The 17,474-nt window shown below is 55.0% G+C and overlaps 2 protein-coding genes across 3 annotated transcripts in view; one reads left to right on the top strand and one right to left on the bottom strand.

The window, feature by feature from the left end:
• Positions 1 to 1,607: 1,607 nt before the first annotated feature.
• On the top strand, positions 1,608 to 7,595 carry EIF6 (eukaryotic translation initiation factor 6). Of its 2 annotated transcripts, none has more exons than XM_004456064.4 (7): positions 1,608 to 1,755; positions 1,977 to 2,104; positions 2,239 to 2,324; positions 3,839 to 4,014; positions 4,504 to 4,680; positions 4,822 to 5,003; positions 7,320 to 7,595. In XM_004456064.4, exons 2-7 carry the CDS (start codon positions 1,998 to 2,000, stop codon positions 7,327 to 7,329), a joined length of 738 nt encoding a protein of 245 aa, XP_004456121.1. In that variant the 5' UTR covers positions 1,608 to 1,755; positions 1,977 to 1,997; the 3' UTR covers positions 7,330 to 7,595. The 2 variants fall into 2 exon arrangements, with proteins under 2 accessions (XP_004456121.1, XP_012379737.1); XM_012524283.4 differs by having other exon boundaries at positions 1,637 to 1,755; positions 1,986 to 2,104.
• Positions 7,596 to 9,212: 1,617 nt separating this feature from the next.
• Positions 9,213 to 17,474, bottom strand: part of MMP24 (matrix metallopeptidase 24) — a 46,169-nt gene continuing 37,907 nt past the window's right edge. The window contains exons 7-9 of the mRNA XM_058286973.1: positions 15,187 to 15,325; positions 13,661 to 13,927; positions 9,213 to 11,915 (exon numbers count right to left, since the gene is read on the bottom strand). Coding sequence (XP_058142956.1) covers positions 11,578 to 11,915; positions 13,661 to 13,927; positions 15,187 to 15,325 — 744 coding nt within the window. The 3' untranslated portion in view covers positions 9,213 to 11,577. The remainder of the gene's footprint in view (positions 11,916 to 13,660; positions 13,928 to 15,186; positions 15,326 to 17,474) is intronic.

Here is a 17,474-nt window from a genome sequence, read left to right as displayed (position 1 = left end):
CAATGTGATAAACCCAAACACTCAGAATTCTAGTTCTGGGTACTCAATACATTTCACTTGACCAAATGAATGGCTACATAAAATACATGCATTGAGTGCACACTGTAGACCGCCTTGGGATCGACAGACTGTAAGTATGCACATAACCACACACACCCGTGCGCACCAACCAGTATCTCTTTGAACCTGAGCTGTGTACCCAGCTCTGTGCTGGGCATGCCATAGGGCTGATGAACGAATGAATCAGACTCAGTCTTGGGGAATAAGGATCAAATGCACAAACCACTGGAGAAGAGAACCCTATTTAAAGGCTAATCAGTGTCAAAGGGTAGTAGAGAATTAAGGGCATAGAGAGGGTGTTAAGGAAAATTTCTTAGAGGAGGCAGCACTTGAGGATTCAAGGCAGGCCTTGAAGGATGGGGAGGATTTAGACCGACAGAGAGTGGGAGGCATTCCTGGTAGAGGGAACCAGGTGAAGAGAGGCCCAAGGGTAGGTGTGGGTGAGAGGGTCTGAGGTGAACTGAAGAGGATAGAGCACGGGAATACACAGATACACATGTACACACACACACACACCCATACACAGGCATCATGCATATACACGTCATCTTGCTGCGGGACTCCTGAAGCACGGGCTGTGATAGGCTGTGGGCCCTTTCCCTGAGCTCACCACCTGCCTGAGACAAATTACATGATACAAATCAATAAACCTCGACATGGCTATGTCCCAGCAGTCCTGAGGAATGCCGAGTTATTGTGCTGCATGCTGGGGGGCAGGGCACCACTCTGGCCAGTTTTGGAGAGCTCTGGATGGCCGCAGCAGGGCTGGGTGAAAGCAGGGGGCTCCAAGTCCCCTCTGCTCTCGCTGTGACATTCTAAGAGACATTGGGGGCTTTTGCAGATTCTACAAAATATGGGCCAAGTTCTCCTGTCCAGGACATCAGACCGCCACATCCTCGAGCCCCTCAGGGTGGCCTTTAGCTGCCACCATCTATCTCAGGGACCAAAGGTGGCTGCTGAGTGAGTGATAAGTACTTATGCCTCAAATAGGGGAGGTATATGGTGAAGCCAGTCAGCCCCCACACCCTTGCCCACCCTGGACCGCTCTCCTTCCGATCTCTTAAGACCCTCCTCCATCCATCTTTCCCTTTTCTCCAATACCTTCTTCAACCGGGATTCCTCCTTTATCCAGTCTTTTTGTCCTGGCCTCGCCCCTCCCTACTGGACACCCTTCTCTGGCTGACCTCAGTCACCCCAGACTCCAGTAACAAATCTCATTCCTCATCCCCTCACGCTCTCCCGGGCTCCAGACCCGGCCATCCTCCTTCCTGCGCATCTGTCCCTCGCCTCCCACTCACTTGCTCTTCCTCCTCCAGCTTTATTTCAGCAAAATAGCTTCAACATCAGCTCATCTTTTGCGAGTCATCCCTGACTCCTCTGTCCCCTGCCTCACATCCGACCAGCCGGAGGTCTCGCTAGATTGTACCTCCTAAAGAGAGCCTGAACCAATAACTGAACGCAAGCATGCTGAGGGAGGGGCCAGGCGGAGTCGCAACCAGACAATTTGCAACCATAGAGTCCTCCCGGAGGCTGGAGCTAGAGTGGCCGCATGCGTGGCGGGCCGCGTCCGGCTCTCCCGGAAGTCTCTCGGGGCGGGGCGGGGCGGAAACGGAAGTCTATTTAGGTAAGAAAAGAAGCTCTTGCCGCGTGTGGAGGTTGCGGTTACTTGGCGGAGGTTGCGGTTACTTGGTGAAGGTAGGCCAAAGGGCCAGGTCCGGGTGTCCCGGGTTGTGATGGGAGGGGTCCAGAAGACTTAGGGCCGGAGAATCTGGAGGGGCCCAGGGCACGGGACCAGAGGCCTGAGGGTCCGAGGTTGGGGTGTTCTGAGGCCAAGAGGGGCGAGGTCGCCGCGGGTCTCAGGGGCCGATGCCGCGGGTTGCGGGACCAGGGAAGGATCGGCCGCCATTCAACTCCAGGTCCTGCAGACTTCAAGCCTCATGGCGGTCCGAGCGTCGTTCGAGAACAACTGTGAGATCGGCTGCTTTGCCAAGCTCACCAACACCTACTGCCTGGTGGCCATCGGAGGATCAGAGAACTTCTACAGGTGCGGCGGGAACCCTGGGGCCCACGAGCAGCGTGTAGGTGGGTGGTAGGGAGGGGTACTGGGAGTCGGGGGCTTCCTCATAGGGAGGGCATCGTCCTTTCAGCGCCGTGACCACCGAGTCCATGTCCCTACAGTGTGTTCGAGGGCGAGCTCGCCGATACCATTCCCGTGGTGCACGCGTCAATCGCCGGCTGCCGCATCATCGGGCGCATGTGTGTGGGTAAGGCAGGTGGAGGGCACCGAGAGAGTGGAGCCTCCCAGCACCTGTAATTTTGTCCCTAGAGTGGACCTGGAATGACCCAGGGGGTTCCAGGCTTTCGTGTGTGATCTCTGGAAATTATAAAATCTCTAGATTCTCAGGGCTGGGTAGGACCCAGTCAGAGCATCAGCAGATATCAGGGGCAACCTCTGGTAAAGGCTTCTGGATGATAATTTTCTGAGAATAGTTTTCACTTTTACACATCTGATCTCATTCTTTCTTCCTAAAGACCCGGGGAGGTAGAAAGAGTTATCGGCCCAGTTGGACTGATGAAGAAGCTGAGATTGGGACAGTCTGACTTACCAAATTCCACACCTAATGGAATCTCATCTTTTTCCTGCTTCTGACCCTGGACACGTTGCTTCCTCTTTCCAAGCATCCATTTCTCCCTTGAATAAAGTGACAAGCCAAGATTTGGGTCATGCTGATGTCCTTTAGGACATCTCTGAGTGAGCTCCCTACCCTGCCCCCTGCCTCTCAGCACTCTTGACATTGGCCATTGGTTCTTCCTCTGAGTTGAATCTGTTTCCCTTTACTGCTGCCAGTTGTTTCTAATTCTGCCCGTTGGGATCATATGGAAATATTTTCCTTTATTTTTTTATGTTTTAAAGATTTTTTTTTTAATCTTAAGTCTGGTGACCTTGGTCTCTGAGTATTTTCTTATTTACGCAAAAAACCTTGATCCCTAATTATGTCCTTAAGACTTGAGGCAAATTTTGATGTTACATACTTCAGTACAGGGGAGAATTTATCGTGGACCTTGGTGTTTTTTATGATGGGACAAAGAGTTTAGAAGTTCAGAGTTGTGGCTTTCCAGGGATAGGCAGAGGTTTAGCCATTGTTGGTACAGGATAATTATGGTTTGCTCAGACTTCTTGCTGCATGGTACATTTTGTACAAGTATACCACAATGTATCCATTTTGTTGACAGTGGGACATTTGGGTGATTTTTAGTTTTGACTATACTGACTAGTACTGCTAGGTTTTTTAGTGAATATATTGTACATACTTTTATTTGGTATATACCTGGGAGTGGAATAGCTGAGTGACAGGGTGTCTGAATATTCACCCATAGTACATGATGTCAGATAATTAGATTGATTGACCAATTTACACTACCATCACATCGTGTGATAATTTCAGTTGCTCTATACATGTTTGCCAACACTCAGTATTGCTTGTCTTTTTAAAATTTTAGGCATTCTGGTAGGTGTGTAGTATTAGCTCAGTTTTAAGGTAACAAAATATACAACTAATGCCAAGAATGCTTTCTGCTAGTCCTGCTTCCTGCTGATTAATGGTGGTGAAATGGGCAAGGTGGGTTGGGATAGGCTCCTGGGCCATTGCTGGCCTGTCCAGTGGGACTCCTGGTCTCCTTTGGTGTTATACGGATCAGCAAATTGGAGGGCTGGGATCTGGGCCTAAAACTTTCCTGGAGAAGCTGATGGGGCTCAGTGAGCATCTTGTGTATTCAGGGAACAGGCATGGTCTCCTGGTGCCCAACAACACCACTGATCAGGAGCTACAACACATTCGCAACTGCCTCCCAGACTCAGTGCAGATCCGGCGGGTGGAGGAGCGGCTCTCGGCCCTGGGCAATGTCACCACCTGCAACGACTACGTGGCCTTGGTCCACCCAGACCTGGACAGGGTGAGGCAGCTTAACTTGGCTAGAGAGTCGCAGGATCATCTTGTTCAGTGGTTAACCCCTATTGTTCTTGCCAATCAGGCAGGAATTACGGGGCCTCTCGTGCTCTTTCTTTGTATCTGGCTTTCGCATTTTAGGCACCCATAATAGTGTTATGTAATAGCGTAAAGTACAGAGACGTTCCCAGGTGAGTCACTATCCAGAACTGGGAACGTAAAAGACTGACTTCATCCTGTTCTGCAGTAGGATAAAGAGAAGAGAGTGGCTCTGGAGACCCAACCCCCTGGCTGTTCAGAGCATACAAGGCTATTTGGAGGTCAGCTGGCCTAGACTCAGCTTCAGGCTGTACGCCTTCCTTCCTCTTTCATCTGCACTATATAGCAGAGGAATGAGGAGTTCAGGGAGCTAAACTGTGGGTGGTTCTAAGCATGAGACTCCTCTTTCTTTGGCCTGCAAGTTTTGGGCCCTGAGCACAGTACCTGTGGCTGACAGGAGACAGAAGAAATCCTGGCCGATGTACTCAAGGTGGAAGTCTTCAGGCAGACAGTGGCTGACCAGGTGCTAGTAGGAAGCTACTCTGTCTTCAGCAATCAGGGAGGCCTGGTGCATCCTAAGACTTCAATTGAAGACCAGGATGAGCTGTCCTCTCTCCTTCAGGTCCCGCTTGTGGTAAGCAGTCCTGTTCTCTGACCCCTGCCCACTTGGTCATTACCTGCCACCGTTTGGGATTGGGGCTGTGGGTCAGGGAGCAGGGTCTGGGGAGAGACTTGGCTGTTGGTGCCATGACCCACCTGAGCCCGTCCCTTGCAGGCGGGCACTGTGAACCGAGGCAGTGAGGTGATTGCTGCTGGGATGGTGGTGAATGACTGGTGTGCCTTCTGTGGCCTGGATACAACCAGTACAGAGCTGTCAGTAGTGGAGAGCGTCTTCAAGCTGAATGAAGCCCAGCCTAGCACAATTGCCACCAGCATGCGTGACTCCCTCATTGACAGGTACTTGGGGCCCAGGTGGGTGGGTTTCACTTTACCTTTTGAGATAGGGGAAGATGGCTCAGTGTGGGAGCCACACTTTGTTTGTACTGGTAGTTCTTCCTTGCATGTGAGAGCCTGTCCACATGCTGGTGAGTGGTCACAGGCAATTACTTTGAGCTAATGCTCAAAGACTCAGCTTGCTGTCTCCTCCCTAGGCAAACCCGAGGGCTCCCTTCCCTATGATCTGTCTTATTTTATCACTGACCACATTGTTGGGTAGTTTGTGTTTCCCTATGTGTCAGTATTCTCAGCCAGCAGCCCAGGGTCTGGACAGAAAAGAGCTGTTTGTTGAAGGAAGGTAGGAAGGCTACTCTTAGGAACTGAGGGGACACCAGATGCCTGTGGGAGCTCTAGGCCTGGTTGGGCAATGGGTATTACTTCAGAATCACAATCACCTGGATTTTTGTGATTTAAAAAAAAAAACTGGATTCTGGGGTGTGAAGCTCTAGAATCTCTTCTTTGGAAGAGCAGCAGGTAGTGGATAATTCAGCTGTTCCCTGGCTCATCCTTCACTGAGGATCCCATGTTAAGGCATGCCATACCCAACTGGGCACAGGAGTCTTTTATGAGGATAGAAACCCCAAAGTAGAGCAAGTGCCAAGTAACAGACCCACTGCTTACCATGGCAGAATCTCCCTTCATTTGCCTTCATCCATCATTTGCCTGCTCTTTACTGAGCCCTCTGTGCAAGGCTCCGTGCAGATATCAAGGTGACTCAGTCCTGGGTCCTGCCTCTGCAGGTTTCACAGTGTAGCAGGGGAAAAGGTACAGCAGCCACACGTGACTTTTAGCTACCCTCAAAGGAGAAATAAAAAGTGCCTTAAGTGTCCTCAGATGGATGGCTTGGGAAACTCCAGCGAGAAACTTTCTGGGATCCAGGAATGTTTCGTGGAAGACAGATCACGGACACAGAGACAGGAAGTATGGTGTGTGTGAAGGGAGAAAGGTTGTATTCCCAGAGTACTGAGGACTTTGAACACACATTTCAAGAAGTTCTGACTGTAGACCTGCGGTTTTGTGCTTTAATGTGTGTTAGAATCACTCGGGGTGCTTGTTAATGTAGATCAGTGACATCGGCCTGACATTCTTATGGCCAGGGGCCTGGAGTGGGGCCAGCCATGTGTTTTTTAAAATTGACTTTCCTGGGTGTTTCTGATGGGGCAGTTTGGGAACCACACAGACAAACTGTGCCATCAGTGCAGAGCCATTGAAAGGTCTGAGCAGGAGAGCAGGAAGGTGGTGTGAGTGGCTTTTTCATTTGTTCTTTTTTTTTTTTTTTTTGGCATACCTACTATGTGCGGGGCAGTAGTAATGTGATGAATAAAATAGATACCTTCTCTACCTTTGTGGAATGTATATTGTCATAAGGAAGACAATACTTATACAATTATTTAATTTAAAAACAGAACAAAAAACTTCTTAGCATACTAAGAGCCAGAAAGAAATTTCTGTAATCTGATAGTGGGTATCTACTAGAAAATAACAGCAAATATTGCATTTAATAGTGAAATATTAGAAATATGGCCCTTGAAGTCAAGCAGAATGCTACCAGCACTGGTCAGGATTACTCTGATGGTGCTTGACTATGCAGTTAGACAAGATTGAGAAATGAGTATTGGGAAGGAAGAGACAAAACTCACCAGCTCTTTTGGTTTTGGATATGCCAGGTTTAGGTGCCTATGAGATCTCGCAATGGAGATGTCAGGTAGGCGATTGGAAATAGATATTTCAATTTTATAATCATGTATATGTTTATCATCTGTAGGAAAATATTTCTGCTTAATCCTTACTGAGCAGATCTCTTCCAGCCTGTTACCTGTAGCCTTTTGTGTTTAGTTGGCACTAATAAGGGAGAGTCCTGGCCTTGGGAGAGGAGTCCAAAGTTCTGGCCCCAGCCCTGCCACTGGGAGACTTGTGGTCCAAGAGCTTCCTTTGCCTTCTCTGAGCCCCCTTGTTTTCTTCTCTCATCTGTCCTCAGAGGCTCTGGCTTATGACCAGTAACAGTTTGAATACAAATTATTGAGTGAAATGACCCACTTGGGTGGGGAGGGCGTAACATTCAGTTTGTGAGCATTGAGAGTTCTAGACTGGAAAAGTGACTCACAGGATACTTTCAAACCTGGAATCTGGGTGGCGCCAGGTGTGGTTCTGAGTGTAGCTCTTCACGGCTGAGATGGAACAAAGGTCCATGGGTAAGGGTGGAGGCAAATACCTTGACGATGGAGGGTGGGGTGTGTTCCTTGAAGCCGCTACTGACAGTGCTTCTTCTCTTTTCAGCCTCACCTGAGTCACCTAAGCTGCTCCTTGGGCTCCTGCCTCTGGACTTTGACTCCCACTCCATACCCCACCCAGTCTGTACCAGATGCTGGCAGGGATATGGCAGAGAGCTCACTGGGAGTGCATGGCTGGATGCCCAGCCTTTCTTCACTTGTGCCCATCTCCTGCATTTATACTTACTGTAAAATCCTGCCTTGTAGTTCTGACTGACAGGCCCTGTGCTTGAGGGCTCTGCTGTCCTGTGCCATCCCATTAAAGGGCATCTGCCTCTGGTTATTCTGGAATGTGTTGTTTGGGGGCCTCAGCCTGGGTCCAATTGCCTCTTTCCCCACTCTTAAGGGTCCAGGGAGGGTGAGGTGGGATGTACACATACACTCTTCAGTTCTACAGCTCACCACTCCTACCTGATTCCTTAGAATGGAAGGCGTCACCCCAGGACCGGAGGAAGTAGCACTCTTCCCCGGCAGTTCCCACATTTTCCACCCAACTTCAACCCCAGCCTTCCCTGGGCTTCAGTAGAGGAGAATATCCAGCCGCCTCCCAGGCCCTTGTGAGGACCCTCCCAGGGCTCTGAGCACCAGGCTACCGGCCAGTCTTGTCCGCTTTGACCAAAGTCGGGAGGAGGTTGCCGGCCGCGCTGCCTAGTGCAGTACACAGGCTGGGGTGGGGGGCAGCCCGTGCAACCCCGCGTGAGTAGGCGGGGCCTCGGGGAGCTGCAACCCCGCGTGAGTAGGCGGGGCCTCGGGGAGCTGGGGAGCGGCTGGCCTGTTGCTGGCAGGCGGGGCGGGGCGCGTAATGGGGGGGCGGGGCGAGGTCGCTGCGCGCGGACGTCAGGTCGCAGACTCCCCGGCCGCGAGGACCTACGACTTCCGCCGGAGGGATCCTGCCGCAGACTCCCCGGCCGCGAGGACCTACGACTTCCGCCGGAGGGATCCTGGCCAGGGGCTCCCCGGCTGCTCGGCTGCTGAGGTGAGGGGCGGGGCCCTCGGGGTCGGGCGGCGGAACGCGGACACGCAGGCCTTTCCCCTTCGCGGACCGCGGGCCTCTCCTTCCGCAGACCATGGGCGCGCAGCAGAGCGGCGGCCAGGGAGGCCCGGAGCCGGCGCAGCCCCAGCCCGCGGCTCCGGAGGACCCTGGGCGGCCCCGGCCCGAGCCTAGCCCGTGGGGGCCGCTGGACGACGTGCGCTTCCTCATCGCCTGCACGTCTTGGTACTGACTCGGCGCCGCCGGAGGATGCCGCCCGCCTCGGTCTGGTCGGGCCTTGCTCTCTCCCCGTGTCCTTGTGCTTCCCTTACCTTGGCCCGCAACCCCATCCCAGGCACTCCGGAAAGGACAGAGAATTAGGAGCCGGCGCGGGAGGCTGGAAGTCCTGGTAGGGCCGTCTACCCAACCTCGCCAGGGCCATCGGCTCGCTTCGGCCTTCCCCCCCCTCCCCGAATGTGTTCGAGTCTCAGCCTGGACCCAAATCTCACACAGACCTTAGTGCTCACCCCATGCCTCTCTCCAGGTGAGAGGGGTGCTCTGTCCTGGGCCAGCCCAATTTCAAGTCCACAGTTCCTGCTCGTCCTGGCGGAAGACAGACACCCCCGCCCCCACCACTGGCTTCCAGAAGCAGGCCGGACTTCTGCAAAGACCTCCGTTCCTTAGTTGCTGAGAACTGGGCCTTTGCCTATGTTTCAGGTCGTGGCACCATGTGCTGTGACCCAGAATCCCCATGATGCTATTTTCCTGGGGACCCAGTAACAGAGGGCCTGCAGGGCCTGCCCTTTGGAGTGAAAACCTTTCTGATTGAGAAGTGCCAGAAAAGCACCTTGTGCCGCACTGCTCCCAGAACCATACCAAGGCCACCCTCAGAATCTGATCCTTGTCGCCTTACCCCAGGGAAATGACACATTCTGGATTTTTGTTTTATTTAAAAATGATTTAAAAAACATTATACAAAGGCTGATCAGTTTAAAATGTGACTGACACTGAAATGCTGTGATGTCCCCCAGGCTGAGGGGAAGGTGAGCTCTGGGGCCCCCAGTGCTTTGCCCCTGTCTGCCCTGTCCTGGGGTGATGGACAAACAGACAACCCCAAGGCAGGAGAGCCCGAGATTGGAAGCCTCCAGGCTGAGCCCTCTCTGGACCTGGCCTTGCATCCCTCACACCTGCAGCCTGGACTGCTGCCTCCATCTCCTGCTCTTTCTCAGCTGGCTTAGGTGGTGCCAGGAGCCGTTGGGGAGGAGCCTGGGAGGCCTAGAGCTTTCAAGAAGTGAGAGCACCAACCTGAGGAGTGGAGAGGGAGCAGTGGGGGGAGGAGGACAGAGGAGACACCTCTTATCTCATCTGGGACCTTAGAGGGGTCCACAGTGGGGACACAAGGCCCACGGAGCCCACTGGATGGCCTGGGCAAGTAACAACCTCTGCTTCATCCAAGGGAAGGGCACAATGAAAGAGAGTCACCCTCAGCCTCCCAGGGCCTCCGTACGTTTCATGGGAGTGGACAGATGGGAGCTAATAAAGTGCTTTGCAAAATAGAAAACACTGTACAAACCTATGAGTCACTAATATCTCTGCAGTCGTTCCCCACTGTCCCAGGGAGCCTGCCCTTGGCCAAAATGAGAACAAACAGAAGAATGATGACAGGGGACACAATGGACCCACGTAGGCTCCTCTGGGACAAGAAAGATTTTGCTCGAGACAGCTCCCAGGACAGCAGAGCCCCTGTCTGGGCTACAAGGTCAACACAGCCAAAGCCCAGAGGCCACGGGATGGAGCAAGGCCCGTGTGGGCTCAGAGGGCAAGGGCAGCAGCTGAGGCCCTGCCAGCACCCTGAGGGTTGCCTGACACCACCTCTGGCTTTGGCGGAGAGCCAGCAGGTATCTGAACCCATCGGCCTTGCCTAGGGTGCCTCTGACAAGCAGGCTCCCTCCACTGGGTTGGAGCGAGGCAAACAGCCCTGGGAATTCCTGCCAGAGACAGTGAAGGGCCCAAGAAGGGTAAAAATTGAGGCTCTTAGGCTTGACGCTGCTACCATCTGGGGGGTGCCCTTTTCCTAACAGCAATGCAAGAGGATGGGTGCAGTGAGCTGGGTCAAGATGGGCCAAGTTCATGGCGTGAACACTGCTTCCAGGCTGAGAGGTTGAGTTGGCCTCTGGTTGCTGCGCATTTCACAAGGCTACCCTTGGTCTCTCTTTCTGAGGCCTTGAGAATATGGGCCCTGGAGCAGTCCTTGCCTCACCTAACTCATTAGGCTGAGCCCCCAGGCTATGGGGGACAGGCTGGAGCAGGGCTGGGGACTGGTAGTGAGGAAGGGTTGGTGGGGAGAGAGACGGTGGTGGCAGGAGTGGAAGGCAATCCCAAGCTCAGCTCGGCCTCCAGAAATGGGGTCAGCTCCTGCCCAGCTCTTCAACCTGATGAGCGGGGCCCAGCTCCTGGGGTGTCTGGGCTCCAAGGTGGCCTTAGCAGCACCTTGGTCCTTATCGCCTGGGGAGGGCTGGTCACTCTGGCCTCATTATCAAGACAGTCACCTCTAATTCACCTAAAGCCTCAAGCAGCCTTTGCAGAATGGGACTTTAAACAGTAGTGACAGGATGCTTAAATATTCATGACATGACAGCTGGGTCCTTCGGAGACTCAGCTGGGCCACAGCTCTGCCTGCAGCATGACCCTAAATCCTGGGTCTCAGGGGAGACCCTGCCATGTGGAGCAGGTTTCCAGGGGGATCCGCTATATGCCAGCAGGGGAAACCCAGGCTTGATGCCCACCGTGTCGGCAGCTGGGGTTCTGTAGCCTTGGAGGACAGTGGGGTGGGGGTGGGAGGACATCTGACCAGCAGGTGTTGGCAGAAGGGGCTGGGACTGGTGGCATCTCCCAGATGGGGTTAGGAGAGCTGGTGCTGGCATCCCACAGAAGGTGCTAGACCCCAGCCAGGAAAGGAGCTGTCTCACAGGCAGGCCTGAGGATGCGGTGACCACAGAGGTGCTCCTGGTAGGGTCCCTGTCTCCTGATGGGGCCTGGGCTATTCCCTTAAGTAGGCAGTAGTTTGTCCAGGACAGAAGGCTGGCCATTGGTGCCAGACACCCACCCTGGGGACAGCCCCATCGCTCCCTGCCCCACGCTCAGCCTAGGCCAATACACCCACCACTTCAGCTGCATGACCCCTGACCTAGGGCCCTGCTGGCCTCGGTGGGCAGTGGCTGGAGCTGCCCCTCAGATACTGGTAGGGAGGGGCCTGGCTGGCCAGACTGAGTGGACAGAGAATGCTCTGGGCTGCTCACACCCACTCCTGGACTGGCCGCTTGTAGTAGGTGACGGGCTGAGGGCCTGCCTTGTTCTTGAACTGGAAGATGGTGTAGACCAGCACCAGGATGCAGAGGGACAGGATGCAGGGGATGACCACGGCCACGGCGTTCACAGAGCCGGGCACATCGTTGATGGTCACCATGATGTCCACGTCGTCCTGGGGCAGCCGCCGCTCCTTGCGTCGCTCCACCTCCTTCTGGTTGCAGCCCATCCAGTCGCGCAGGATGTTGCGTGGATAACCCGGCTCCACGCTCAGTTTCTGGTTGTCAAACTTCCAGTAGTCCCGGCCCTTGTAGAAGTAGGTGTAATCTGCAGAAACATGGCCCAGCCTCACCACACCCAGAACTTCCCTGCCGCAACTCTGTGTCAGCCCCGGAGGCCAGATGCCCAGAAGAAGCTGCTGTGAGAGGGCCCCGGTGCCCTGGCAGCGTGGGAGAGGACAAAGCAGCTGTACAGAGGGGTGCCCAGGGCCTGGAGCCGCCCACCCCATCTTCTTGAAGGCGCTGGAAGCCACCGAGGGGCTTTAAGTAGAAGAGGGACACGTTCAGTTTGTGCTAGAAAAGGATCATCAGGGACCGGCCTCCCAGGCAGGGCCCTTCTCAGCCTGGGGTCACACCCTTGTCGCACTGTGCACATAGGCCCCTACGTGGGCCAGACACCGTGCCAACTTACGGCTGGGGCAGCACTGTCTCCACAGCTCAGGGGCTTCAATCCAGCTCCTGCCCGAGACAAGGAAGGTGGGAAGCACAATTTCTCCTCTGATAGTAGAGAGTACCTCTCTGCAATTGTCATGGATTTTTTGGACTTTGTATCGCAGACACAGGGTCTCTGGGACCCTGTCGGTGGAGGGGCTGCGCAGCCCTGCCCATCACTGCCTTAGTCTCAGAGCAGCTCACCCAGGCTCTCCTCACTGGCTGGCTCCCCACCCTGGCTGGAATCTTCATTGGTCATGGTCCTTGAAGTCACCTGGCTCTGAGGCTCCTTCCAAAAGAGACCACACGGTGGCGCCTCAGGTACAGGAGAGCTTGCAAAAAACGGCTGTGCCTCTGTGGCCACTGGCCTTCTCGGCTACCTGATCTTTCTCCCACTAGCCTGGGAGCTGGGACATGCTAGGCATGTCTTGTTCCCTGCTCCATCCTCAGCCCTCAGCTCACAACCTGGCTCTCAATATTACTGTGGAGTGAATGAGTGAATTCTATTGGGCCACATCAATTAAAAAACACAGACAAGAGCATAATAATAGCAACTAAAACTCAGATGGCAGGGCTGGTGTGCTGGGCATTGTCCGCAGTTCTCTATGTAATTTATCTCATTGAACCCTCACAGAAGCTGTATGAGGCAAGTACCATTATTTCCCCCCATCTTATAGCCAAGGAAACAGGAAAAACTTGAATAGTTTGCCCACGCTCATGGTCAGTGGTGGAGGCAGGGTGACAACCCAAACTGCCTGGCCCCAGAGCTGTGCTTTCAACCAGGTGGATAGAGAGGGATGTCATCAGCATTCAAACCGGCCTCTCTGCACTTCCGAGAAAGCCTAGTTTGGGGGGAGACAAGCGGGATCAGGTGACGGCAGGCGTGTTCTCTGGCTGCCAGCCTGGCCTGCAGGAGGAGATTAAAGAATGTCTCCTCAATTTCAAAGGCTTCTCTTGCCATCCTCTTTCTATCGGACCCTGTGAAAAAGCACCTTTGGACCACCCATATCCATCACTGCTTTTCAGATTTAATAACTCGAGGAACCCCCCGGAGTATACCCGGTGACCAGTACACTGGTTGAGAAACACCGTCTGAAGGCATGAAGTTAGCCTATGTAAACGTCTCTCGATTGTGAATCATCCTTCAAATGAGAAATTGCGACCTGGGAGCTGATGCGAGAGAATTGATTTCACCGTGTGAATGTGGTTAGACACGAGGCGGTTGTCTTTGCCGCAGAGGGGTGTTTCTCAACCCAGATCCCTTGAGAGGGTGCCCTCGGGCCCCAGTTTGAGAAATCCCGATGAGGCCCACGCCCAGCGAGCCCCCAGACAGACCACCCTACGCAACTGGCCCATACGTACATCCTTCCTTGCTGATGAAGGCGCCCTGGGGTGCCTGCGGGATGCCCTTCCACACTGTGATGGGCTTGGGGTAGCCGGGGTCCGTGGCCCGCCGCTCCTCGCTGTAGCGCCAGTACCGCTCGCCTTTGAAGAAGTAGGTCTTGCCCACCGGCTCCCAGCGCAGAGCCGTGTCGATGCCTTCGCGCGGCAGACAGCTGCCCAGCTCCCCCAGGCTGTGCGGGTACCCAGGCTCCACTGTCACCTCCTTAAACACCCAGTACTTGTCACCTGGGGCCAAGAAGAGCCAGGGTCAGCCTTCCCCACCTACCCAGTGCTAGACGTTATGGGGAGGGTCACTTGCCCAAAGTCTACTGCGACTGGGGACATTCTTAGATCTAGAGTGTCAGGAGGCAGGAAGGCTGCTCGTTGCCCTCGGTGGGCGGCCCCTTGGCCCAGGCCGAGCTGAGGGAGCAAGAAGCCAGACACAGGTCCTGGGTGGCTTGCCCCAGGCCCGGGTGCCAGGCCCCACTGTTTTCTTCTCAGTGACCAGTTGCTCTCTCCTCTCCAGGCCACCTCAGTCACTCTGATCGCTTCATGCACACTCTCATCGTCCCTTCTGCCACCAGTGACACCCACCAGAGCCACTGTCCCCACTGGCTGTGAGCACCAGTCCCAGATACCCTGATTTCCCACAGGCTGCTGGGTATCTCCAAGGCAGCCTCCCAGAGTCCCCAACAAGGAGCCCTGGCCTCATCTTGAACCTCCCTTCCCTTCTCCTCTCAGTGTCCAGCCTCTGATGAGGCCTCTGTATCTCTAGGTGGCTGACCCTCCTCTCTAGCCCTGCTGCTCCCATTCTGGTTTGGGTCTCACAGGCTTCGCTCTCCTCAGCTCCAGCAACCACCTCAGAATGGCCTCCTGCCTCTGCCCTACAGAGATGCCCAGTGAACCCCAGCAGTGGCCTAACGGATCAAGACCACTTTCTGGCCTGGCAAACTTGGCCCCTAAGGGTTTGCTCCCAACTCTCTCCAGGTCTGGGGCCTCCATGGTGTGTGGTGCCTGGGCATTCCCACTCCTCCTCTGCCCCTGGAATGTTCTCCCTGCTTGCTGTGTCTGTATCTTACCCACCTGGGGCCTGGCCCACCTTGAGATAATTGGCGGGAAACAACCTAGCCCAGTTCAGGGCACAGAGTGGGCAGGACATGTGTTCCTCCCTCTCCCCGGCCCTGCCCTGTGTGGCCTCCCTCCCTGGCCCTCACAGAGCTGACAGGAGGGCCCTGTGTGGAGCCTGTACCACCCCATTTCACATGGGTGAGGCTCATCTCCCCACCAGCCTTGGCATAGACAATCACTTCCTGACTTGATTTCCCCAGTTTGTAATTTCCTGCCTGCCAGGATCTGCCCTGTCAGTGGTCAGGGTTTCTGTTGGGGCTAGAAGGGCCCTTGGAGAGCACCTGCCTCCCATCCACTTCTTCCAGTTTGCAGCTGGGGCAAAGGGGGTCCCAGGAGGGGTGGGGAATTGCCCCAGGTCCCTGCACAGGCTACATTACCTTTGAAGAAGACAAATCTTCCATCGGCTCTTTCATAGGCTGCGTCTATGCGGGCAGGCAGGCCCTTCCAGAACTGCTCGATCTGCATGGGGTAGCCTTCCTGTACCCGGTTATTGCGCAGGCGCCAGAACCAGCGATCCTGGGGGGCAGGATGAGGTATGGCAGGCTCTGCCTCAGTCCTGGGGTGCCGGCCCAGCAACCCGCTGGCCCTCCCTGGAGTCTGACTTCAAAACCCCTACGTGAGGGAGACCCGATGCTCACGTAACCGTCTTCCTGTAAACCTTCAGTGGTTCTGGCTGCCGGCAGGACCATTCCCAGGGCCCTGGCCGACGCATGAGGCCTTGTCGTTCTAGCCCCAAATTGCTTCACCAGCCTCACCTCTTGCTCTTGTCCTCCCCGCTCCACTTGACTCCAGCCACCTGAGGATTCCTAACAGCCCCCCACAAGCCAGGCAATTTTCAGCTTCCCTGCCTTCGTACAAGCCATTCCCGATGCCTGGAATTTCCTCCTCGAGTTCATTTTGGGGCACCTCCTCGGACAAGCCTGCCCCGACCCTCCAAGGAATTAGTCCTTTCTTTTACTGCAGTCCCCAACACACCACACTCCCAGGCTGACTCCCCGATGGGACTTGGAGCTCCTCAGAGGCAGGGCTGTGGGAGTTTGGGTCATTTTTAGACTCCAGCACCTACCACAAGACCTAGGCCTAGTTGGGGCTCAAGAAACGTTTGTCAAATGAAGGGCAGCAGTTTCTCATTCCCACGGAACGGATGAAAAATGGGAGACTGAGAGAGGATCAACGATTTCCCCAAGGCCAGGCAGCAAGCTAGGGACAGAGATGGACCTTTTCCTGCTAGCCAGGACTATTCCATCCCTCCCCTCCCCTGGGACGGGGCTTCAAGAGGGGATCCTAGAACTGTGGCAGCAGAGACCCTGAAAGAGAAAGCAGACAGGCCCGCTGGGCAGGGGTGGGGTGGGCGGGTGCGGAGTTGCTGGAAGGGATGATGCTGGGCCTGCAGTGACCACATGGGGGCAGCGGAGAGTCGTGACATCAGCCCGGCCCAGTCCCCAGGTTGGGGGAGAAGCTCAGGGCAGTCCCTAAACCTGCACAGAGTGCCCTCCACTGGGGCTGGCTCCACCCAGCAGGGCAAGGATCCAGGGCAGCCAGCCACGGGCCCTCCCCCAGGACCCGGGTATGAATGCAGGCCCCCACTTACAGCTGCGGACCTGGGGCAGCGTGCTTCAAGAGCCTCACCTGCAGATGGGGCTGACTGAATGAGAAGGACCTAGAGCCGTGCGGACCTAGAACAGGCTCAGGGGCGATGTTGAATAAATGGCAGCTAACGGTGGCAGAGTCTGGCTCCAGGGAAGCAGCAGGGGCAAGTCCTGACATGTGCCAGCACCTCAGTTTTCCTAGGTGGCAATGGGGAAGACAACCCGGGCTTGTCTACCAACGGTTCAGCCGGGTGCGTCTAAGAGAAGTGCATGCAGAAGAAGGAAGATCTATGAAAGATGGCACGAAAGCTAGGAAAGAGGTTTTTTAAAAGGTATTTTACGAAGCACTTTTTTTTTTAACCCTTCACAACTCTGCTAAGTAGATCTGAGATACAGAATGTTCAGAAGGGCCAAAGGACTTGCCCAGAGCCACTCACGAGGGACAGGACAGGGGCTCAAAGCTTGCTGGGAGAACTCCCTGAGAGGAGTGGGTTAGCCCTCCTCCTGGCTCCCACTGCGATGGAGACGGGGAGGTGCTGCCCAGATGCCGGCAGGGATGGCTTGAGGCCCCTTCAGGGATGGCCCGGGCTTCAGAGCGCACCTCCTCCCCCACGCCCCTCCTCTCCCAGTGACTGAATGAGGCAGAGGCTATAAAGTTCCAGCCATTTCAGGCCGGAAGGGGGATGGCTCTTAGTGGCCCATTCTAGCTCCACAGGCCTGAGGGGCGGCCAGGTCTGCAAGGAGCCTATGTTGTTGCTTGACTTTTCCCTCTACCCAGCTCTGCTCCCTCCCGGTCCCATCCCTCCCCTCCCCTCCTCTCCCTTTCCTTCCCCTCCCTCCCCTCCCCAGATGTTAATTCCAAAGGAACTTCCTACTCAAAAGTCCTGCTTGCCAAACCCTGTCTCAGAGTCTGCTTCCTGGAGAACCCAACCTGTAAAACTCCAAGCGGGCTGCCACCCAATCAGCCTACGGCCAAGGCGACAGGAACGGGACAGGTGACAAGATGTAGGCTGAGGGGCTTTCTCTTGGCAGCCCTCAGTACCAGCCTCTCAGGCCCTGGCAGGATCTGGAGTCAG

This window comes from Dasypus novemcinctus, chromosome 24, assembly GCF_030445035.2.
Source record: "Dasypus novemcinctus isolate mDasNov1 chromosome 24, mDasNov1.1.hap2, whole genome shotgun sequence".
Classification (NCBI taxonomy): Eukaryota; Metazoa; Chordata; class Mammalia; order Cingulata; family Dasypodidae; genus Dasypus; species Dasypus novemcinctus.
This window is presented reverse-complemented; position numbering and strand designations above follow the sequence as displayed.

What these genes read in the sequence shown, in the direction of transcription:
- EIF6 (XM_004456064.4), top strand. Translation starts at nt 1,998, where the DNA reads ATGGCGGTCCGAGCGTCGTTCGAGAACAACTGTGAGATCGGCTGCTTT. An exon ending in GGATCAGAGAACTTCTACAG is followed by an intron (nt 2,105 to 2,238) that starts GTGCGGCGGGAA and finishes ATGTCCCTACAG; the next exon opens with TGTGTTCGAGGGCGAGCTCG. An exon ending in TCCACCCAGACCTGGACAGG is followed by an intron (nt 4,015 to 4,503) that starts GTGAGGCAGCTT and finishes TGTGGCTGACAG; the next exon opens with GAGACAGAAGAAATCCTGGC.